Source organism: Lactuca sativa, chromosome 3, assembly GCF_002870075.4.
Source record: "Lactuca sativa cultivar Salinas chromosome 3, Lsat_Salinas_v11, whole genome shotgun sequence".
NCBI lineage: Eukaryota > Viridiplantae > Streptophyta > Magnoliopsida > Asterales > Asteraceae > Lactuca > Lactuca sativa.
This window is the reverse complement of record NC_056625.2, coordinates 75,290,290-75,314,318: the sequence shown is the minus strand read 5'-3', so window position 1 is coordinate 75,314,318 and position 24,029 is coordinate 75,290,290. Positions and strand designations below refer to the sequence as shown.

General features: G+C 37.2%; 3 protein-coding genes across 4 annotated transcripts; 2 read left to right on the top strand and 1 right to left on the bottom strand.

Annotated features, from left to right (window-relative positions):
* The first annotated feature begins 8,916 nt into the window (after nt 1-8,916).
* On the top strand, nt 8,917-15,924 carry LOC111920914 (mediator of RNA polymerase II transcription subunit 23). The gene is made up of 20 exons (XM_023916482.3): nt 8,917-9,260; nt 9,457-9,500; nt 9,588-9,687; nt 9,767-10,741; nt 10,862-11,096; nt 11,181-11,398; nt 11,474-11,681; nt 11,831-12,108; nt 12,199-12,282; nt 12,349-12,443; nt 12,509-12,671; nt 12,739-13,155; nt 13,234-13,347; nt 13,439-13,564; nt 13,647-13,795; nt 13,955-14,195; nt 14,266-14,986; nt 15,062-15,243; nt 15,362-15,465; nt 15,544-15,924. Exons 1-20 carry the CDS (start codon nt 9,078-9,080, stop codon nt 15,743-15,745), a joined length of 4,839 nt encoding a protein of 1,612 aa, XP_023772250.1. The 5' UTR covers nt 8,917-9,077; the 3' UTR covers nt 15,746-15,924.
* A 2,127-nt stretch (nt 15,925-18,051) lies between these two features.
* Nucleotides 18,052-19,108, top strand: LOC111920912 (mannose/glucose-specific lectin). 2 transcript variants are annotated; one of them, XM_023916480.2, is made up of 3 exons: nt 18,052-18,207; nt 18,392-18,601; nt 18,702-19,108. In XM_023916480.2, the coding sequence occupies exons 1-3, from the start codon at nt 18,103-18,105 to the stop codon at nt 18,939-18,941; spliced, it is 555 nt and encodes a 184-aa protein (XP_023772248.1). In that variant the 5' UTR covers nt 18,052-18,102; the 3' UTR covers nt 18,942-19,108. The 2 variants fall into 2 exon arrangements, with proteins under 2 accessions (XP_023772248.1, XP_023772249.1); XM_023916481.2 differs by lacking the exon at nt 18,052-18,207 and having other exon boundaries at nt 18,365-18,601.
* A 2,357-nt stretch (nt 19,109-21,465) lies between these two features.
* LOC111920911 (uncharacterized) lies at nt 21,466-22,122 on the bottom strand. The gene has a single exon (XM_023916479.2). It carries the CDS (start codon nt 22,016-22,018, stop codon nt 21,629-21,631), a length of 390 nt encoding a protein of 129 aa, XP_023772247.1. The 5' UTR covers nt 22,019-22,122; the 3' UTR covers nt 21,466-21,628.
* Between the last annotated feature and the right edge of the window lie 1,907 nt (nt 22,123-24,029).

Sequence of the window (24,029 nt, the reverse complement as noted above, 5' to 3'; positions counted from 1 at the left end):
AATTAGGGTTTTGACAAAAACCCTAGTTGCTCAACTATATAAGGAACCCTTGGGCATCCAGAAACCGGCCACTGGAAACCCTAGAAGGATCTTGAGCTGATTTTATGCCTCTCCCTCTCTCTAATATTCTTCCATTGCTTGTGGTGTTTATGATTTATTAGAGGCATCACATTTGAGGTGCTAAGTTGAAGATCAAGCTAGCTACAATTGAAATGTAAGATTCTAACTTTATTTTAGATATAAATTTCGATTTATGCATGCTAGATTAGGGTTATAGCTTTGGATGATTATCATTGCATGTACAATTAGAGTAAACCTAGATCCAAAGCTTTAGGGTTGCATGTGCACCATATGATTGATGTAATGCTCAAAACCCATCATAAGGACAGGTCACATCGAATGTGTATAGATTACCGAGAGCTGAATAAGGTAACGGTGAAGAACGGTTATCCCCTCCTGAGGATTGACGACTTGTTTGACCAACTTCAGGGTGCATCTTGGTTCTCCAAGATCGATCTGTGATTGGGTTATCATCAGATGCGAGTCGGAGATGACGACGTGACGAAGACAGCCTTTCGGACTCGCTATGGTCACTATGAGTTCGTGGTGATGCCGTTTGGGCTCACAAATGCACCTGCTGCATTCATGGACCTCATGAACCGCGTGTGCAGACCGATGCTGGACCGGTCTATGATAGTCTTCATCGATGACATCTTGGTTTATTCCAAGACTCAGGAGCAGCATGATGAGCACCCGATGGAGGTGTTGGAGACACTGAGGAGGGAGAGACTTTTCACAAAGTTCTCCAAGTGTGACTTCTAGTTGCGTGAGGTGCGGTTTCTGGGGCACCTTGTCAACCATAAGGGTTCTGGTCGATCCGGCCAAGATAGAGGTCATGATGCAGTGGGGGGTTCTGAGGTCTCCATTTGAGATTTGGAGTTTTCTTGGTCTAGAGGGTTACTATCGGAGATTCATACAAGATTTCTACAAGATCGATGTTCCTCTAACTCGACTGACCAAGAAGTCGGTGACATTCCGTCGGGGGCCTGAGCAACATGCAACCTTTGAGACTCTCAGACAACGGTTATGCGAGGCACCGATTCTGACTTTGCCGGAGGACGTCGATGACTTCGTGGTTTACTGTGACGCCTCGATCACGGGTATGGGTGCAGTGTTGATGCAGAGGGGTCATGTGATAGCATACGCTTCGAGGCAGTTGAAGCCTCACGAGGCGAACCACCCAACACACGATTTGGAGCTGGGGGCTGTAGTTTTCACCCTCAATATTTGGTTGCATTACCTCTATGGGGTCCATTGTACCATTTACATGGACCACAAGAGTTTGAGGTACCTCATGGATCAGCCGAATCCGAACATGAGGCATCTTCGGTGGTTAGATGTGGTGAAGGATTACTACTGTGAGATCCTTTATCATCCATGGAAGACCAATGTGGTGGCCGATGCTCTTAGCCGCAGGAAAGTGGCGACTCCAATTAGAGACATACGTATGAGGATGACAGTGATTACTCCGTTGCTGGAGCATATCCGACAGGCGCAGGTCGAGGGTATGAAGGAGGAGCACCGAAAGTGTGAGCGGATCATAGGCCAGGTGGTCTCATTTGATTATGACATCCGTGGGTTGTTGAATCTGCATGGGAGGGTCTGGATTCTATATTGGGGCAGTGTACGCCAGGTTCTGATGGATGAGGCTCACAAGTCGAGGTTCTCCATCCATCCCGGAGCGACGAATATGTATCGGGATCTTCACCCTGATTATTGGTGGCCCTGAATGAAGCGGGACGTAGCATGATACATAGAGCAGTGCTTGACTGGCAGGAAAGTCAAGGTCGAACACCAGCGACCCCACAACAAGATGCAACTGTTAGACATTACAGTGTGGAAATAAGAATATATCACTATGGATTTCATCACGAAGCTTTCCAAGATCCCACGTGGAGTAGATTCGATATGGGTCATCGTGGATCGGTTGACCAAGAGTGCTTATTTCATCCCGATCCAAAAGAGTATATCGGGCCAGCTGAGAAGCTGGCTGAGATCTACGTACGTGAGGTAGTGACATGACATGGAGTGCCTATTTCGGTTGTGATACCGAGATGTTCGTTTCATTCTAGATTTTGGAAGTTGTTTCACGACAAGATGGGTACTCGTCTTCGCTTCAATACCGCTTTCCACCCTCAGACTGACAGGCAGAGTGAGAGGAAGATTCAAACTCTAGAGGACATGTTGCGTGCGTGTGTATTGGATTTTGGAGGCAGTTGGTATATGTATCTTCCCTTAGCGGAATTTTGGTATAACAATAGCTACCACACTAGCATAGATCGAACACCCTTCGAGATGCTCTACGGGAGGAAGTGTAGGACCCCAATATGTTGGGGCGAGGTCGGTCAGAGAGTCATGGGGAGTAATGAGGTAGTACTCAAGACTACTGACAGGATCCAGCAGGTCCGGGGCAGGCTCTAGACTGCTCAAAGTCGGCAGAAAAGTTATGCCGACAAGCGTCGTTCAGACTTGGAGTTTTAGGTGGGTGACATGGTTATCCTGAAGGTGTCACCTTGGAAAGGTGTCATCCAGTTTAGGAAGCAGGGCAAGCTGGGCCCCAGGTACATCGGTCCATTCAGGGTTTTGGCTTGGGTGGGCCAGGTTGCTTATCGTTTGGATCTTCCAGCAGAGCTCATCCAGATCCATAATACTTTTCATGTCTCCCAGCTGCGGAAGTGCTTAGTAGATTGCCTTTAGAGGATATACAGGTTAATTACAACCTGAACTACATCGAAAGACCGATAGCCATTCTCGACAGGAAGACGAAAGAGCTAAGGTGTAACATCCCGAGTCCAGGTATGCCTCAAGAACCTTAATCTTTGAGTTATTGTCATTATTGGCCTTAATTATTAAAGAGTGAAAAATGAGTGCGGGGCGTACCTGAGGGTACGCTTAGCGTACTCGTAAGCGTGCATGAAACGCGGAGACCACCCAGTACGCTGGGCGTACCTGTGAGTACGTTGGTCGTACTAGGCCCAAAATGCAATCCTAATTTGGGGTGAGTACCCTATTTAGGGAACATGATGGCCTCATTTCTGGCCACCATTTCCAGAGAAAAAACCCTAAGAGTGCCCTAATCTCCTTTAGAGCTTGTATGTATGTGTTTGAGCTTTGAAAGAGTGTTTGTGTGGTTTTGAAGAGAAGAGAAGACCTTGAAGAAGGAGAGTTGGAGTTCAAGATTCTAGATCTGAGAAAATCTGGGTGTGAAGTTTCTCTTTGAGGTATAAAGTTTCAGACTTTGCCTTTCCTTCTTATGAGCTTGTTATGTTGAGTATTTTAGGGTTTTGTCCCATAAAGGTGGAGTCTTGATGAGATCTTGAACTACAGAGTCCAGGACCAACTCCTTTTGAGTGTATGAGTAGTGTGATGCCATAAAAATCCAATCTTGGTTGGTGAAATTATTCCATGCATGAGTTATGAGGCCTTTGGGACAAAAGAGTGTGTATTTTTGGAGGATGGTGACTTTCCAGCCATGCAAAGGCTTAAAGTCGGTTACTTTATGGACTAAGAGACATTAGAAGGTCCAGATCTGAGATATGAGCTTATGTCTTAACTGATTAAGACCAAAAAATGTGAGAAGAGTGAATCTGGGCGAACGCTGGGCGTAACCCCAGTACGCGCAGCATAGGGGTCAAGCACCCCCGATTCTGTAAGCAGCCGAGTACGCCCAACGTAGGGAGTTGGAACACGCAACATACTCCCTGCTGTTGACTTTTGGTGACTTTTAGGGTTTGGTCAAGATTGAGGACTATTAAGCCTTGGAGGGGTAAAATGGTCTTTTACCCTTCTGAGAGTTTCAGAAGGGTTACTCTAGCTTCTTGAGGGCCAATATTAATTAGGGATAATTATTATGCGCTAGGAGGAGGCTAGACCGGTGGGTAGAGATCGAGATCTCGAGTGCGAGATTTTCATCCATTAGCTTACAAGGTAAGTCTTCTCACTATACTTACCTTGAGTGGTAATTTTTATGTGTGACCAGATGGCCTTATGTGTATGAGCTATGTAATGAGATATCCTGCTATTTGCTTTGTGTTATGCTTTCTGTGTATTATATTGAGATGATGAGTTAGGGGACCGGAGGGTCCATCTGAGCTGTGGGACCGGAGGGTCCTACTGAGACACATTGACTGGAGGGTCTTATTGAGTTATAGCCTCGAGTGGCTAATGAGTTGTATGTGGTATTTTGAGGAACTCACTAAGTTGTGTGCTTACCGTGTTATGTGTTATGTGTTTCAGGTAGTTCCGAGGATCGTGGGAAGACACCGGCGTGATTGTACACACTGGCGAGGAGTTGTTTTATGATTTTGGGATTTATGTTTTATTGTTGACATTTGAGACACTTGTGGTTTTGAGAGTGATGATTTGAGATATTTGTTTTAAAAATGAGAAAATTTTGTTTTGAAAATTTTACGTCGTTATATAAGGAACAAGAGGGTAGAGCTGGTAAAGGTGCAGTGGCAACACCGCAAGGGCTCAAAGTGGACTTAGGAGTCCGAGGAGGAGATGAGGGAGCATTACCCAGAGTTATTCCCAGACGTAACGGACTTCAAGGATGAAGTCTGATTCAAGTGGGGGAGAATTGTAACATTCGTCACTTGAGGTATTATTTATTTTAAAATACTTATTTATTTATTGTTGGACTATGAATCGGATAAGTGATTTATTGAGTTGGACTTTAGCAAAGTGGCCTGATAAGTTGGGCTAGACGTACGCGGGGCGTAGTTCAACATTGGATGTGGGGGGGGGGGGGGGGCGGAGGCGCATACATGCAGCGTACCAAGGTGTACGCGCAATGTACACATGCATACTCAAAACCTTAATTTTTAGGGTTTAAGCCATATAAATACAACATTATGACTCAAACCCTAGCCTCCTTACTAGCCTCTCAACCTCAGAAACCCTAGATAGCCTCTCATCCTTCATCCTTGTGTGTATTTGGCTTTGTGAAGATCTTGGTGGTGTTTAGAAGCTTGAAATAAGAAAGGATAAGTTGGAAAAGAAGAACTTGAGTATCTTGAGCTCAAGGATCCGAGATTACATCACCATTTAGCACTCATAGGAGGTATAAAGCTTTCAACTCGCCTCATGAATGTTTAGATTTATGTTAATGGAGTTTTAGACCTCCTTAGGTCCCAATAATGGATTTTTATGATTCAACTTCGTTTCAAGGCTTAGGGTTGCCACCCTAAGTGCTAAATGTGCCCCTATGTCAGTAAAGTTTCGATCTTTGAGGTCCTTTTGTGACCATGCATGAGTTACAGTCATTTCCATGGAAGTTAGTTGCTATATTCCAAGTCTAGGTCCATTTGGCAGGTTGCAAGCCACCAAGTAATCGACTTTATGAGTTAAGACATGTAAATGGACTCAGATCTGTAATTTAGACTTAAGGTCTTAAGGGATTAAGCAGGTTTGAAGAATATGGCTTAACAGGGTAGCACGTTGGACGTACAAGCCAATACGTGCAACGTACACGCCATACAACCTGTACGCTTAGCGTACAGAAGAGTACGCCCTGCGTACTCGCAATTTTTGGGGTTTATGTGTTTTGGGCCTTGGATTGGGCCAATCTTTGGACTTATCAACTATTGGGCCTTAATGGGCCATCATAAAACAGTTAATGGGCCAAGGACATGTTTGGGCTTTAAGGAAGGCCCATTTGAGGAGTTGGGCCCAATTTAGAAAATTGGGCCATTAGTGGGATTGGAAAGATTAAATGGAATTGGGCCTAGGTTATGGTCCAAATTAGGCTAGAGGTAAAATGGTCATTTTACCCTAAGAAGGATTATGGGTTTTTACTAAGTGTTGTTGTGATAATGATAGTCGGGGAGTTGTTGGGGCAGCCACTAGAGATTCCTTACCGTGAGATTCAACATTTAGCTTTGTAAGGTGAGTTTCCTCCTGTATGAACGGGTCGAAGGCACCAATACCTACCCGTATATGTATGCTAGTATGTTCGGGTTAAGGTCCGATGTCGGGCAATGCCTGATGTAGGTTTATATGTTTCCGAGTTTCAATTCGATGCCGGTCGGTACCCAAGGAATGTTTGTATGCTTGATGTCTTCGTGATTCTTGCATGTGTCTGTTTTGTATGTTTCCGGATCTCAGTCCGATGCCGAGCAATGTCTGAGAATGTTTGTATGCTTCCGGATTTCGGTCAGATGTCGGGCGGGGCCCAAGGAATGTTTATATGTTTATGTTATGTGTATTTGTTGATATGTTTATATGTATACCGAGCTTTGCTCGATGCCGGGCAGGGCCCGATGCCGGATTTCGGTTTGATGTCGGGCGGGGTCCGATGCTGGGCGGGGCTCGATGTAGCGGGCAAGGCCCAATGTTATGTTATTATGTGACTATGTGATTATGTGTATGGCATGTGGTAGTTTGGGGAGACTCACTAACCTTCGTGCTTACAGTCTTTAGTTTTGGTTTCAGGTACTTCCGATAGCAAAGGGAAGAGCTTGGGATGATTGCAATGCACACACCATTTTTTTTAGCCTGGGATGTTTATACTCTGATATATTTGACAGACATTTATGATATTTTGAGATACACGACTTATGATTTTTATATGATGTTTGATAACTATGGTTTTCTTAACGATTTAAAATGAAAATTTTAGACTGTATATTTGGGACGTTTTAGATTGATACACCCGTATTCTTTTTGGAAAGGTTTTTGAAACTCTAGTTTTGAAATAATGTGAATTCCTCTAATATTTTTAGAAATTGATATGAAATATTTTATGAAAAATATGTGTTGTTACACATCCCCGTCGCCAGTACCATCTGAAGTGACACCCACCTCCACGTGTGTATTTGTGTGTTTATCTGTAATTGACACCTCAATTAGATTTGTATCTTAATCCATTACAAAATTAATGGATCAATTAGCAACCAATCTCACATACAGATGATTACTACAATTACTTTGTGATATCATTTTGTAACAATCACTTATTTTATGTCTTCTTATGCTGGAAAGGAGAATTGTATTGGGTGGACAACAAAGGATCCATCTGGATTCGTATCAGCATACAAATTTAACCATAAGTTTACATTAAAGTCAAATTTAACTTTGATTCATGTCTACTTTACAAAATGTTTAATCACTTATTGAACCATGAATTCATGCCCTTGCCTAACATATCCTATACATAGATAATGATATCAGAGGATAGGTCAAATATCATCAAAGTATTTGTAACAATCAACTCATTTATATATGTCTTTTTTTTTTTTGCTTCAAAACCTATCCCATATCATTATATTTTCCCAATTAGTAATCAAATTCCTAAATTTTAAAAGGAATAATCCAATTCAACATTTCCGATTCCTAAAGGTTTTTATCATCTATGAACAAGGAAGTTCAACATTTCAAATTCCTAAAGGTTTTTATCATCTATGAACATGGATGTTGGAGCTAATGATGTTTCATTAACCATGCTTTAATAGGAGTCTGTTATGCAGATGTTTGAACTATAGATTTTCTTATGTACTTTACATCTTTTTTTACTATGCTTCCTACTTAACATATGCTTTTGTTTTATTTCTCGTGTTATTTTATTCCATATAAACATGAAGAGAATCCAAAAGTTATAACGAAAGTCGCAAAGTCGTCTTTTTAATCAGCTAACATCCTCTGTTTTATAGAAGTAACACGAATTAGAAAATCAACTCCTTTCGATATAATATGGGAATACTTTGGCTGGAATGATGACAATTAGATCATGATGCCGGAATGGCGACAATTAGGTCCGATCTTTCATCTCTACAAACATTTTTGTGTATAGACTTTGTAATTATTTATGTTTAAATTGGATTTTGTATAACTATTCATAAATTTATTCAAATATTTTATCAAACAAATACTTTTTATTCAACACAAAACATAAGAATAAATTTATTATTTTTAAGGGTCATTATATGGTATGATTTTTAATAAGAACTAGATACAATCAAAGTTGCAACCTAATTATTTTCTTTTAATTAGACTGAATCAATAACTATATGGTATGATTTATTCAAATATTTTATCAAACAAATACTTTTATTCAACACAAAACATAAGAATAAATTTATCATTTTTAAGGGTCATTATATGGTATTTTAATAAGAACTAGATACAATCAAAGCTGCAACCTAATTATTTTCTTTTAATTAGACTGAATAATAACCAATGTTTTAAAAACCGGTTTGAACCGATCGGTCGAACGGGTTGGACCGGGAACCGGGGGAGGGAACGGTTCAACTATCACCGGTTTTACATTGATTTCTGAACCAGATTGAACCGGTCAAAATAAACCGGTTGAACCGGTCAAAATAAACCGGTTGAACCGAATAAAAACACATGAAAAATAATTATTTACATAATAAACTTTGGTATTTTTTTTCAAATATATTTAGTTTTCTCTGAATAAAAACATATGTTAAATGTTATAAGTTTTTTGATGTGGTTGTATTCATCTAAAACTATATTTCGTTTCGGTATTATATTTTATTTTCTTTTTAGCGTATATGGATTAATGTAAAACACTAAAACTTATGGTTATGTGTTATTTTAATGTATTTTGATTCATTTACAACTTATTTTTATATGTATTTTTAATGTTTGAACTTGTAAACATCAAATTCATAATTTATATATGTATGTAAGTGTAGGAAATAGAAAAAAAAAACATGAAAAATATAGAAACCGTTTCACTCGGCGGTCGAACCGGTTAAACCGGAAACCGGTCACCATACCGGTTCAACTAAAAAACCGGTTTTTAAAACATTGTTATTTAGTCGAACAATTTTGAAGCATAAATTATCGACTCGAGTTATTTTCTTTTAATTAATTTAGTCGAGCATAAATTATCGGCCACCGTGAATAGGAGGCAAAAGGCGTCCGAGACTAATGTAAGTAAATAACAGTCAGCACCTAAAGGTCTAAACCCTCCCTTTTCCTGACAGTTCGATACAATTGAATTTGTTGGGGACGACGGCGACGGTAAAGATTTACTTAAATCGATTTGATATATGTTCAGAGCTCCGACAGCTAGTGGTGGTGGTGGTGGTGTACCTTTAACATCCATCACCACTCAATCACCAAACCCGACAGATATGGGGGATCAGAGCCACCACCGAGCTGCCGCTGCCAGGGCTTTCCAATTCCACCCGGCACGACCAGCCATCATCGACCTCTTCAATCTATACCTCGGTGTACGTTATTTCTTCTATATCCACACCAAATTTAACGAACCTTACGCTTTGCTAATTGCCAATGATGATGTTCATTACAATGGAATAATCAATTTCTTACTTTTTTTCGATATGCTTACATCCCCCTACAATGTTTTCAGTTTCTGTTACTCCATCAATTTCTGAAAATCTTGTTTTTAAATCTCAAATTTTGCAGAGAAGTGGCCGCGAAAAGTCAGACGATTTGGTCCGAGAACCTCCGTATGTTTAACTCTCTTTACGTTTCAGTTTCAATGAGTAATAAAAGTTTTTTTGATACATGGATGTTGATGATGAGATTAACTACAGGAACAAGACACAGAAACGAGTTACTGCTCTGAACCGAGACCTTCCTCCACGCAATGAACAGTTTCTTCTAGATTTTGAGCAGCTTCAGAACCAATTTCCTGTAAGTTTCCATAAAACTGATCATCAAACTTTCATGATCCCTCCATTTTTGGTTGCCTCATCTGAATTACTTCTGTCAGGATCGTGAACAATTACGCACTGTGTCAGAATCAGTGCTTATCTCTCTGGTTATCCAGTGTAGTAATCATGCACCAAGGGCAGAATTTATTCTCTTTGCTCTACGAAATTTATACACCATTGGCTACATAAACTGGGATACTTTTCTACCATCTCTTCTTTCTGCAGTTTCATCTGCAGAAATGTCAGTTAGTGTCTCCTCTACAGCTTCACCACCTCCACCTATCACCTCTACATCTTTATCACAAACCGGAATGTTACCATCAACCACAATCCCCAATTCTTCAAACTTTCAATCTTCAAGTCCAGCATCCCCTTTAATATCTGTTCATGGAATCGGTTCCCCATCTCAATCAGCAAATGAACCATCAACAACAGCTATATCACCTGTAAAATCATCAGATATGAACAATGGCCAGATGTCAAGAAGTAATGTATTAACAAGAGACAATGCTATAAGCAGTTTGAGACAGTTGTGCTGCAAGATTATCTTTTCTGCATTAGAAGCCAGCTTAAAACCATGTACACATGCTGATATTTTCAACCATATGATGAATTGGCTGGTTAACTGGGATCAACAGCAACAAGGGAGCGATGATGTTGATGGAATAAAATCATGGAAACGAGATAAGGCGTTGTTTGAATGGCTTCACAATTGTTTAGATGTGATTTGGCTTTTGGTTGATGATAACAAATGTCGTGTGCCCTTTTATGAATTAGTAAGAAGTGGACTACAGTTCTTACAAAACATATCTGATGATGAAGCACTTTTTACACTTATTTTGGAGATTCATAGAAGAAGAGATATGATGGCTATGCATATGCAAATGTTGGATCAACATATTCACTGTCCAACTTTTGGGAATCAACGCCTTTTAGCTCAGGCTACAACTACTATTTCAGGTGAAGCAGCCATTAATATGAGATATTCACCTATTACATATCCAAGTGTTCTTGGAGAACCTCTTCATGGAGAGGTGATCACTTTTTCTTTTGATTTATCTCTTCGTTGTACAAAAATCCTACATTGATATTTTTCTTTACCCATTAAATCCTTTATGGTGGAGTGGCTGAATGACCATTTTACCCTTGTATAGGATATTGCTGTATGTATATCAAGAGGAAGTCTAGATTGGGAGAGAGCTCTTCGATGTATCAGACATGCTCTTAGATGCACTCCAGCACCTGATTGGTGGAGGCGTGTCCTTCTTGTTGCACCCTGTAACAGACAGCACCCACAAGCACCTACCCCTGGTGCTGTTTTCACTTCAGACATGATATGTGAAGCAAACATTGATAGAATTGTTGAGCTCTTAAGGTTGACCAATTCAGGTAAAAGCTTTTGACTTTTGTGCTTTACCTAGTTAACCTGTGTTTTTGAGTTTTGACTGTTTTCCAATCTTTGACTTGATGCAGAAGTAAACTGCTGGCAGGAGTGGCTTATCTATTCAGACGTATTCTTTTTCCTTGTGAAAAGTGGTTGCATTGACTTTGTTGACTTTGTTGACAAGTTAGTTATACGTTTATCTGAAGATGATCACCAGATTTTAAGAACAAATCATGTCACATGGTTACTTGCACAGATTATTCGTGTTGAGCTTGTGATGCATGCTCTAAATGCAGACTCTAGAAAGGTAATTAACATGTCATTTTTAGTAGATAAAAGATAACCATTAATTTGATTTTAATCATTTTACATCTTACTATAGATGGACACAACAAGAAAGATTTTGTCATTTCATAAAGAAGATCGAAGCTCTGACCCTAATAATCCCCAAAGTATCCTTCTCGATTTCATAAGCAGTTGTCAGAATCTTCGTATATGGTCATTAAGCTCTTCTAGTAGAGAATATTTAAACAGTGAACAGCTTCAAAAAGGAAAACAAATCGATGAATGGTGGAGACAAGTAACTAAAGGTATATATATATATATATATATATATATATATATATATATATATATATATATATATATATATATATATATATCTTACATTACTTTACCAATTATAGCAATACATAACTCATAACATTAACAATTTTGTTACATATTTGAATGTTGTTAGGGGATCATATGATGGATTATATGAATCTTGATGATAGATCAATTGGGATGTTTTGGGTTGTGTCTTATACAATGGCACAACCTGCTTCTGATACAGTTATGAGTTGGTTAACATCTGCTGGACATGCAGAATTACCGGGTCCCAATCTACAATCTAATGAGAGAATCTCAATGATGCGTGAAGTTCATCCTGTTCCTATATCTTTGTTGTCTGGATTTTCAATTAATTTGTGTTTGAAGCTTGCTTTTCAGATGGAAGAAGCTATGTTCTCTGGAGAGGTATTTGATTTCACTATCCCATATGAATTAATTATACGTAAAATATTTCTTAATCATGTTGTGATATTTTGATCTTTTGTATAAACGCAGCATGTGCCAAACATTGCAATGGTTGAAACATATACTAGATTGCTTCTCATTCAACCTCATTCGTTATTTCGTTCACATTTAAGTGTAAGATTCATGTTACTTAAAGTTTTTCATTAATATTCACATTCTAAATTCTAATAAATTTTGCAGCATCTACATCAGAGGAATCCATCTATCTTAAACAAACCATCTGCTACTCTTTTAGTCCTTGAAATTCTCAACTATCGTCTATTTTCCCTATACAGGTATCAACTAACTTATCCTCCTTTTTTTATTTTATTTTATACTTAAACTTCATTACCCATTTTAGGTATCAAGGAAAAAGCAAGACATTAATGTATGATGTCACCAAAATCCTCTCAACCCTAAAAGGAAAACGAGGAGATCATCGCGTGTTTCGATTGGCTGAAAATCTATGCATGAATCTCATTTTATCATTGCGAGAATTCTTCTTCGTGAGAAAAGAAGGAAAGGTCAGATAATCTCATAATAGTTGACTTTTAGACTTTTTTTTTTTTTTTAAACTTCAACTGATTACAGGGTCCCACGGAGTTCACGGAGACATTGAATCGAATAACTGTAGTGAATCTTGCTATAATTATAAAAACACGTGGAATTGCTGATGCTGAACATTTGCTTTATCTTCAAACAATGTTGGAACAAATATTGGCAACAAGTCAACACACATGGTCAGGGAAAACCCTTAGGTACTTTCCACCTGTTTTATGTGATGCATTGATTGGAAGAATGGACAAGCGGGGCCTAGCAATTCAAAAATGGCAGCTGGCTGAAGGAACTGTGATTAATCAGTGTAATCAGCTCTTAACTCCTTCAGCCAATCCTACTTATGTCATGACTTATCTTAATACAAGTTTCCCTGAACACCGAAGATATTTATGCGCTGGTGCATGGGTTCTCATGCACGGGCATCCAGAGAATATTAACTCCGCAAACCTCGTAATTCTTCTTCTTCTTTTTTTAATCTTTTTTCTTTTATTTTTTGGTCATAAAAACTTATAGTTTTTGTTTTAATAGGGACGTGTTTTGAGAGAATTTTCCCCTGAAGAAGTGACTGAGAATATGTATGCCATGGTGGATGTTCTTCTTCATAATATGCAATTGGAGCTACAACATGGACATCCTTTGCAGGTTTCACAAAAAAAAAAAAAAAACTTCCTTTTATGCTTAATTGGTATTTAATATTATTATTTGTTTTACTAATTTGGTTTGAATTTATTAGGATCTTATAATGAGGGCGTGTGCGAATCTTGCATATTTTATTTGGAACCATGAGTTGCTTCCATTGGACATTTTGCTTCTGGCATTAATAGATCGTGATGATGATCCGCATGCTTTACGTATAGTGGTATGTAACCGTAAATATTGGATATTCTAGTGGCGTTTTGTTTCGTTTTTAATGTGCATTAAATGGTGTATTCTTTTTTCAGGTTAATTTACTTGAAAGACAAGAGCTTCAACAAAGGATAAAATTTTATGTTGCTAATCGTGGAAAGCCTGAACATTGGCTTCAAACTGGAATTTTCAAACGTATAGAATTACAAAAAGCTCTTGGCAATCATTTGTCATGGAAAGAAAGGTGAAATTACACATTTAGTCCCTTAGCATAGCTGATTTTTGCAACTTTGGTCCCAAAAAGTTCTCTTGCAATTTTGGTCATTATTGAAGTTTTTGTAACGGTTTTGGTATCTGTTCCAAGTAAAATTACTATATTACCCTTTATCTTGTGTTTTTGCAGATATCCAACATTTTTTGATGACATAGCAGCACGTTTACTTCCCGTTATACCCCTGATCATCTACAGACTTATCGAAAACGATGCTGCAGAAGCTGCTGATAGAGTTCTTCAATTCTACTCAACTTTCCTCCATTACTACCCTTTAAACATCACATTTGTACGCGATATTCTCGCGTATTTCTACGGACATCTTCCCGCAAAACTCATCTTCCGAATCCTCAACGTGCTCGATATCAAAAAGGTAACCGATTTTAACCTAATTTCATCACTCTGTTGACTTTTCCTTTGACCAAAAAAGTCAAACCTTTCAGATGCCATTCTCCGAGTCATTTCCACAACACGTCCACTCATCAAACGCCATGTGTCCGCCGCTGGACTACTTCGGGTCTCTTCTATGCAACATCGTCCACAACGTCATCCCCCAATGCAAAATTGACACGTCAGCAAACGGTATAAAAAGCAACCGAAATCCAACCGTAAGTCAAACCGGGTCAACCAACACTTTCGAAGGTCAAAAAGCATTCTACCAAATCCAAGACCCCGGGACCTACACTCAACTAATCCTCGAAACCGCAGTTATTGAAATTTTATCACTACCTGTAACAGCATCTCAGATTGTAACTGCATTAGTTCAAATCATTATTCATATTCAACCGACTCTTACTCAATCTAACCATGGTTTTCATCAAGCTTCGACTAGCTCCGGGCAGGGTTCTGCCCTGCCCACATCACCTTCGGGCGGGAGTAACGATTCTTTGGGCAGATCGAGACAGAATGGTTCTGGTTTTCTTTCGAGAAGTTGTTATGCAAGTCAACAGCTTTCTTGTTTGATGATTCAAGCTTGTGGGTTGCTATTGGCTCAGCTTCCTGGTGAGTTCCATGTACAGTTGTATGCGGAAGCGTCACGGGTGATTAAAGAGAGTTGGTGGCTTTCAGATGGGAAGAGGTCTGTTAGTGAATTGGATTCTGCTGTTGGGTATGCTTTGTTGGATCCTTCATGGGCTGCTCAAGATAATACCTCCACTGTCATTGGTAAGTTACAATTTGTTAAAAAATAAAAAGTAAAAAGTATTTTTGATTAATTTTCATGATTATGATATTTTTCAGGAAATGTGGTGGCTTTGCTTCATGCTTTCTTCAATAATCTTCCACAAGAATGGTTGGATAAAACACATCTCCTTGTAAACCATTTACGCCCTATAAAATCAGTAGCAGTGCTCAGAATAGCCTTCCGCATTGTGGGCCCATTGCTTCCAAGATTAGCAAATGCTCATAATTTGTTCAGCAAGGTAAAACTTTCCACTTTCCGTATATACCCTTCTGAAAGTTTAAAAAAAGTATTAATGTTAGTGATTTGGGTACACAAGATTCTTTCTGAAAGGGTATTTTTGTAATTTTATTTTCTAGACACTCGAATTGCTGTTGAACATGATGGTGGATGTTTTCGGGAGGAACTCTCAGCCGTCAACACCTGTTGAAGCATCAGAAATCACTGACCTTATTGACTTCCTGTAAGATTTTATTCAAACATCACGTGCGAATATAGTTTAATAATTCTTGAAATTAAAATTGTAATATTTTTTTTTCAGTCATCATATCGTGCATTATGAAGGTCAAGGGGGTCCTGTGCAGCCAAATTCAAAAGCAAGACCAGATGTGTTGGCTTTATGTGGAAGAGCTATTGAAAATTTAAGAACAGATGTGCAACATCTTCTTTCTCACTTAAATACAGATGCAAATGCTTCTATTTATGCTGCTACTCATCCAAAGCTCTTTCAGAGTCCATCTTGAGGTGAAGGGTAGATTTGGTAATTAACAGTTTAACATTTTCAGTGTAATGTACAGTAATTATTAGATGACGAGGTTCAAATCACTATAATATTATACGGAATAGTTAATGTAATCAAGTGTCTTATTATTATTATTATTACATAAAGAATTAAGATCTAAGTAGAACAAATTAACAGCAATCTATTTCACCATTGTTGAATCTTGATAATCAAGTATCTTTGCAGGAAAGTTGACTTTTAAGATCACTGAGATTTTTTTTTTCTTTCCAATTATATATAATGCAATATTTTTTTATGTTGTAAGAAAGTTTGAAGTTGCACTGAATTTTATGGAACATGATAAACAGAGTACAGACAAATGTGATGGTGAATTATATGGCAATGTTACATTGATTTTGGATTTGAAGGAAGTAGGTTTGACCTCAAAAGTTAAGTGTCTTTTTTTTTTTTTTTTTTTTTTTTTTTTCCAAAAAGGGTACGTGACCATGTGATGTTATTGCACCTTTTAAGAAACCGAGCCAATGATGCTTTAATTAAATTCCTAAAAATGAACATGTTCAAAACTCATCAACATATTTTTTTGAACTCATTTTGTGTAAAATTTATTGGTCGAAAAAATTAAGATCTGTGTTGGTATCTTTGTTTTCTTTTTACTCTAAAATATGGTCTGTATAGTGATCAAGTTCATGTGAAATATGCACATAAAAGAACAAGTTTAAGTTTTTTGTATGTAGAACAAGTTCATATTTAATTAGTGTTTCTAAAGTTATTGTTAAATGCATGAAATAGAAACTAACTTGAATTGATCTGTTAATACAGTATCATACTTTCAAAAGCTCTTTTATTTTTTCAGTTTCACTTTCTTATTTTTCTAGAAGTTTCATTCTAACTTTTTTATTAAAGCATTTACTATGAAAGTACAATGCTATGATTGGGCAAAATTTGAAAACAACCACCCAATTATAGCATTGTACTTACAAAGTACAATGATTTAATAAGAAAAAACCAATTATAACATTGTATGATGGTTTTTAGGTAGCCCATATATGGTTTATGGTTTTTTGGCACACTACTTATATAGCACATTAAGAAAGTACTACTTTTACCCGTGACACTATATTTAACATTTCTAGAATTCGGATTAAAGGCAAAAAAATAACAACTAACTTCCATTCATTTGTCAGTGTTAATATATATATATATATAACCATTCAAACTGCAGGGGCCTATGGGGGATTTTAGTGTACATTTAATATTAGCCTTGTCGTATTGTTGTACTAGGTGTGAGACCCATGTATTACATGGGTTTATTTAAAAAAAATTAAATTTAAAATTTTAATAATTTGAAAATTTTGAAATTATAAGAAAAATGAGAATTTTTTTGAATTATTAAAATTAATGAAGCTTTAATGTATAGAATACATTACATATATAAACCCTTTCTAATAAATACCTTACATATATATTACCTTATATATTAAATGTGGAACTTTAATTTAATAAAATGAAAATTTTAATAAAATGACAAGTGGAAAATAGAAAATTTAAAAATTCTAGAAAATAACATGTGTCTAAATGAATAAGAAGAAGACATATGACAAAAAACCTTCATTTATTATAGTAGATTAGGTCCAACCATAGGTGGATCTAGGATTTTGATAGGTTGGGGACAAAAAAATTAAATATAATTTTGGCGGGTCGGATCAAAATGATTTTAAGTACCGATAACAAAAATATGTTAAATTACAAGAAAATGATAAATTACATACTATAATTATCCTAAATTACATATCATACAATCCTGTAGCATTTTTCATCTTTCAAAAGTGATAATTACAATTTTATTTGTAACATTTATTAGTCTTATTTTTCAACGGCATCAAACGATTTATATTTTCGAAATTATCAGGACAAATAAGAAGTCGAAGACAAAGCAGATTACTTGAGGAAGACAAAATTATAAATTTTGAAGAAATTGGGCTTTATATCTCTTCAACGATGTGAATATTCTATTTCATGCATTATAAACCTTTCTAATTGCGCGCGTGCCCAGTACGTAAATTCGATTGATAATTTGATATTGAAATATATTATTCTCTCTCTTTCTCTCGTTGACTAAAAATTCCCAACAACAAATTAATAACCCTTTGATTTTATTGACTTGTTCTAGCCTATTAAATCACCCTTGGCATGCATACCCTTATACGATCAAATTATAGTATAATCCAACAATTATGGCTTTCAAAATCAAATAATGCCAAGAGCATAGAATATCTTCCATGTATCTTCTTATCAATAATGCTTATAGAATATGATGCATGAATGTGACATCCAAATTCTCAATACACGTAGAATTTGATGAATTTACTTTACTACCCTCATCACTTTGTATATATAAGCAGCACACATCCATGGAGTTTGGCACACAAGCTAAGCAACAACACAAGAGAAATGGGAGTAACGGTACGTACCATTAATGTTTATCGCTTCTTGGCTCGCATTAATTAATTAATCAAGCGCACAGCTAGAATAGATTATTGTAGATTGACTTTTCTCGAGCTTATATGATAAAAAAGGGTACACGCGTACGTAGTATATACATGATCTTATCTATTTATATATTATTTTGTCAAACATGCATGCACAGAAACTGGTGCAAGTAGGACCATGGGGAAGCGGGGGAGGAGAGTACCCCTACGAATTCATCCCAAACGGTAGGATCACCAAAATCCACATAAAAACCGGAGGCTCAGGTGGTTGCATCGATTCCATAACATTTGGCTACATCGATGCATGCAGTGGTCAGGAATGTTGGTCCAAAACTTATGGTGGCGAGGGTGGTCACCTTTCTCAATATGTAATTAAGCATTCCAGTGACTTAATTAACTATAGCTAGCTACATCGATCAATAAAAGTATATGGTTTAACATAGGTGCTTTTTTTTTTTGGGTGGGTAGATGTATATTGAGGAAGGCGAGGAGTTTTTGGAACTGAGTGGAACAGTCGGACGTTACGGTGGTTGGACGGTGATTACTTCATTGTGTTTCAAGACGAACAAGAAAAAGTGTGAGTTTGGTTCGGTGAGTGATAATAAATTCTCCCTGCCTGTGAAAACAAACACCGCTAAGATTGTAGGCTTCCATGGGCGGTATGGGGGTTATCTTGACTCGATTGGTGCCGTCCTCCAGCCCAAGTGATACCCTAGCTTATATGTTGGTGTCGCAGCACCCATGTGCATCCATGGTTAACACTTTGTTGAATAATTAGAGGGGCTTCGGGCACAAATGAATATGCATGTAATAGCAATAAACCATCCTTGTATTGCACTTGTTATCTTCAGCTATATATGTACGTAATAAACCTATGTTCGACGGTTTATATATATATATATATATATATATATATATATATATATATATATATATATATATATATATATATATATATATATATATATATATATATATATATATATATATATATATATATATATATATATATTTGCAAAAGGTTGTTGTAACCCTAGTCTCGGAACAATTAAGGGAAAGATCGTAAATTCATGGATAAACGGAATCATCCTTCGTTTAGGAAATTAATGGGCTTAATTTGTCTATAAGTACAATAAATGTCAAAAACATGGAAAAATTAAGCAGAGTCGGTTTAATTTGGATTGTTTCAAACGTAGACGCTAACTGTTGGTGATTTTAGTGTTACCATTTCATTTTAAGTAACTGGAACTAGCATGTGAGCTAAGGGGTTTCATGATTTGTACTCTAATACATGTACGGGTTTGTGTGGAGTGCACGCATGTACAAGATCGAGTCAGAAGCCGATTCGACGACTAGTCGGGGGTCCGGGGGCAGCGCCCCTAGCGGGGTCCAAGGGGCAGAGCCCCTGGCTGATTATGGTAAAATTCAATTTCTTGAGGGTGATTATGGTAAAACTAACTAAACTCGTTAGTTTTTGGTAACCCTAATCCGGATTAATATTACTTGCTTCCTAAGCAAGTAATGACAACCCAACCCTAATGAAACCCTAATCGTGTTTAGTATATAAACAACTCTTCCTTTCCAGAAGACGGATGTTTTTAGCTCTCGTTTTTTATCACACATTCACATAACCTTTTAGCATAATAGCTTACGTTTTCTGTGCCTAGAAACGTAGGTGTCCGCTTGGATTATCCTAGGCTGAATTTCTTGTAACCCAGGCATAGGAAAGCTTACTGACAAACCAATTTGTTATCAAGAATGCTAGGAAAACTTAGCTGTTACAAAATATAATTACTCATTAAAATACTATAACTTTGCTATATTTATTACTATAAAGTTAATTGTCGTCTTTTTTTAATTTGTTTATGTAATTAAATTTGTTACACGTTAAAGCTTAAGTTATTTTTATTTATTTATTTATTTATTTATTTATTTTCGGTTTATCTTGGGCATTTGAATCCTTAAGACCGACCCTGATTAGAATACCTAATACTTGTAATCGTAAACCCTAACAATAACTATACCACGCCCATATACAATTGTATTTATAATAGTTGAATAGGCCATACCTTAATATGTATATTCCAAGTCGGTTATTCATTCGGATCACCCATTTCCACGCCCATATACAATTGTATTTATAATAGTTGAATAGGCCATACCTTAGTTGAATCCTTATGATGCCTAAATGTTCTCTATATAAGTAGATTTTTATGAATTTATATTGTTACCGTCATCACTTTGTCTATAAGTGACATGCATTCATGGAACATGAGTCGTCACTTTGTGTAATATGCGTAAAAGTACATAATATTAATATTTATCTTCTTGGCTCCTAATCAAGCAACTAGAATCAATTATTATGCTCAACTTTTTCTCGAGCTTATGATAAAAAACAGTACACATGTAGTGTATGCCTGATCATATATGCTTATTTTGTCAAACATATACCAGCACAGGTAAGACCACGAGGAAGCTCCCGAGGATAGTGTGCTTATTAATTCAGACCAAACGTTAGATCACCATAATCAGAAAAACCAAAAACGACATCCTTTTTTATTTTTGATACACTTGATAATGGAAAGGATATAGAAAAACTACAAGATTTTCTTTCACAATAAAATAGAACTTGGAAAATTAATGAATGAATATCATAAAACAAACTAATTACACTTTTTAACAAGAGCCAAACAGGATCAGCTTAGCATAAAAGAAGTTCAATGAAATTAGTCCCCAAAAGTACAACTAATTAAGCTGTAAGTGGTAACCTTTTTAACAGGTGAGGTAAGACATCGAATTGTTCTAAAATCAACAACCCCTCAAGTAAATGAGTAACTAATAAAAAGCTTCCAGGATGATTATTAGCAAGGTGAGATATTTGTAACCCTGTAATTAACAGTTGATGTTCTTACCTAAATATAAAGCAACTAAGATCTTACTACAACATTCTCAATCAGGTGAATGTAGAGCCGTGAAATCAATGTAACATTAATTTCAACAGATACCTGGGATTTTAATCGAATAATCCAACTAAAAAGAAACACCACATCAGATGTATTATTCTCGATTTAAATACATTCTGGATGCAGAATATGCCATGAAGGCATGAGAAGCAATAACAAAATATGGTGCTTTGGGCAAAAGGGATGAGTGATCATTAAAAAAATTTCACTCAGTTTAAACGAAAGGCATTGAACACTAAGAACACAAGCATCAAAATCACAAAGGAAAATCAACTTAATTGTAAGGATCCATTTATATATAAAGGTCTAGAACATCAAAGCTTAAAAACTACCGATTATAACAGAAAAATTGAAACGCAAACTTTTTTTTCCCCATAACAGTAGATTTGAAAATAGTGGAAAAGTACCGATTCGATTAAATCCATCACATCATTACTGGTTCTTCAGCTTCTCAACCCTGTTATTCAACTGATCGATCTTAATAACCAAGTGCGTGACGGAAAACAACAGCCAATAGAAAACCAAAGCGCTAACGATCAACAACATGTTGCGCTGGCTCTTCATGATGGATTTCTGGTGACGCAAGTGCTCCGTTGGGGTACACGATTCCGCCTCACAGTTGGGTCGATGCTCGTATTTCCAGTAGATATCCATGAATAGAAAGAGGCAAAAGGGGACGATCGAGAGGAACGGTTTGAGGAGGTTACGGATGACGGCGACTAAGCCCTTTCGGAGCGGGCCAAGGCCAGGAATGGTCAGCAGAAGGACCATGACTGCTTCTGCCGCGGCGGCGTAGCCGAGGACAACCCATTCTAACGCCATTGTTAATTGATCGGAGAGAAGATTGAAGAATACGAAAACCCTAGATCTGTTGTGGTGTGGACGATGAGAGGATCGTGAGGGGGTGGAAAGAAAAGGAAATCGAGTTTCTTCGAAGATGTAGTCGTTGCCTCGTTGGTCGGTGATGGGACACGTGTGGACACGTGGTATCTTAGTAGAGAACCAAGGAGAGAGGACTAAAATAGTAAAATGTATTAAAAAATAATTAGATAAAGGATAAAATGGAAATGGAGTAATCTAACTGTTATAAACATAGTTGTTAATAAAAATAATCATTTCAAATTTTTATTGCAAAAATAAGCACATACTCCGGGATATCATATTTCAGAGTGGATAATTTTGTTTCGGGCTTGGGATACGGGATACGATATTCTGGAGTATTGATGATGTTTCGGAGTTGGTGTTGGTTAGTCGGATTTTGGTCTGGAATCTGACATACTTTACGTTTCGGACTGAAAAAGTGTATTCCTGACTACACTACAGTACGCAACGGCCGTACATTCCGGAGTGTTATTCTGGAGAGATATAATTTGGGTATTTGTATGGTTTTGTTCCATATATGCAATATATTTGTGTGTTTAATATATTTGTGTGTTTAATACTTTCCATAAACGTTTCAGAATGAGTATGTATACAAGATTTTTTTTTCTTTTTCGAATGTTAGTTTCTAGTGGAGGGCAATGACAACGTATCAACAGATGTACGCAGTATCTTGCTCCGGACTACACATGATTTGCTGTAGATATAAGCAATGATATCAACTTAATTGGGTTAGTTATGTTGGTTGCTTCCAAGGCCAGGTTACACGCTGATCAAATTTGCTTATTTTTTCAATGTCCTGGATCAAATATAGTTAGACAGATTATTGACGATAGTGATATTAGATATTTTCTTAGTTTTATTAGTCTTATGCCTCCTAACACAGTACAATTGTAAATAATGTATTGGAAAGTGGTATCGATTTCTCGGGGAAAATTGTTCTGGAAATGTTTCTTCCGGTGTTGGGTGTAACCAAATTTGTAATTTATTACTGATGACAACCAACCATGTTCCTTCTTACAATGACCTTATAGATGGGGGTGATTATATATGTCTAAAGGTAAAGTTGTTGTTCATACCGACCTTCTTGTTGATGTTGATGAATTTGCGAATGATGAGACAAAACTAATGATGTTGGTTGATGATGATAATATAATTCCACATGGAGAGCCAGTTGAACGTTTTCAGAGTTAGACTGAATTTGATGGATATGATCATGAAGGTGGAGAGGAGGAAACTGGTCCCTTACAACCCCGAAAATCACAAGAGGAAAAGTTTCCTTTTTATTTTTTCGATTATGAAGAAACACAATCCACCCATTGGGTTAAGCTTGAACCTTTACAATTGTAACATTCAGTTCAGGTGAGCAATTGTCAAGTTTAAAAGTTCGAAGGATAAAACTCTACTCACGATGTGAGGTATGTATGTCACGTCGTAAGGAGATCAATGAGAACGTTCACCACATTTGAGCTCATAATGTCAACACATATTGGCTCACGACGTGAGAACTTCCTGAGAGGAAACCCTAATTTTGGGGGGTTTTATTTCCGTATTGAAAGGAAGTGAGGGTTAGGGTTAGCCCACCCTCAGCCTCCATCACCTCCTTACACTCCCATTTGAAACTCTAGTATCCATATTTGATCTTGAAGCTCATTTGTGGTGATTTTAGCCAATGAGAAAAAGAGGAAGAGCATCTAGTCCATCATTTCTGCATTCAGGTCTCACCACCAAGCATTTGCACACCTTTTGGACCTTTTGTGAGTTTCAAGTTCGTTGCTTTATAAGTCTATAAGCCTAGATCTAGATTTTTAGGCTTTATCCTTCATGTATAAGATGATATAGTGGTTGAAATCCATAAAGTTGCTAACTTTATGTATCTACAGTATCCCTTGAGTAGTATAGATGCTAGATCTGGAAGATGGTTGAGTTTTATGGATCATTCATGAGATTCGGT

Excerpts from the sequence above, each read along its gene's own strand:
- LOC111920914 (XM_023916482.3), top strand. The coding sequence starts at position 9,078 with ATGTTCAGAGCTCCGACAGCTAGTGGTGGTGGTGGTGGTGTACCTTTA. Across the intron at positions 9,688-9,766 it reads AGCTTCAGAACCAATTTCCT|GATCGTGAACAATTACGCAC; the intron begins GTAAGTTTCCAT and ends TACTTCTGTCAG. Across the intron at positions 12,444-12,508 it reads CGTCTATTTTCCCTATACAG|GTATCAAGGAAAAAGCAAGA; the intron begins GTATCAACTAAC and ends TACCCATTTTAG.
- LOC111920911 (XM_023916479.2), bottom strand. The coding sequence starts at position 22,018 with ATGGCGTTAGAATGGGTTGTCCTCGGCTACGCCGCCGCGGCAGAAGCA.
- LOC111920912 (XM_023916480.2), top strand. The coding sequence starts at position 18,103 with ATGAATTTACTTTACTACCCTCATCACTTTGTATATATAAGCAGCACA. Across the intron at positions 18,208-18,391 it reads CAAGAGAAATGGGAGTAACG|AAACTGGTGCAAGTAGGACC; the intron begins GTACGTACCATT and ends ATGCATGCACAG. Across the intron at positions 18,602-18,701 it reads GTGGTCACCTTTCTCAATAT|ATGTATATTGAGGAAGGCGA; the intron begins GTAATTAAGCAT and ends TTGGGTGGGTAG.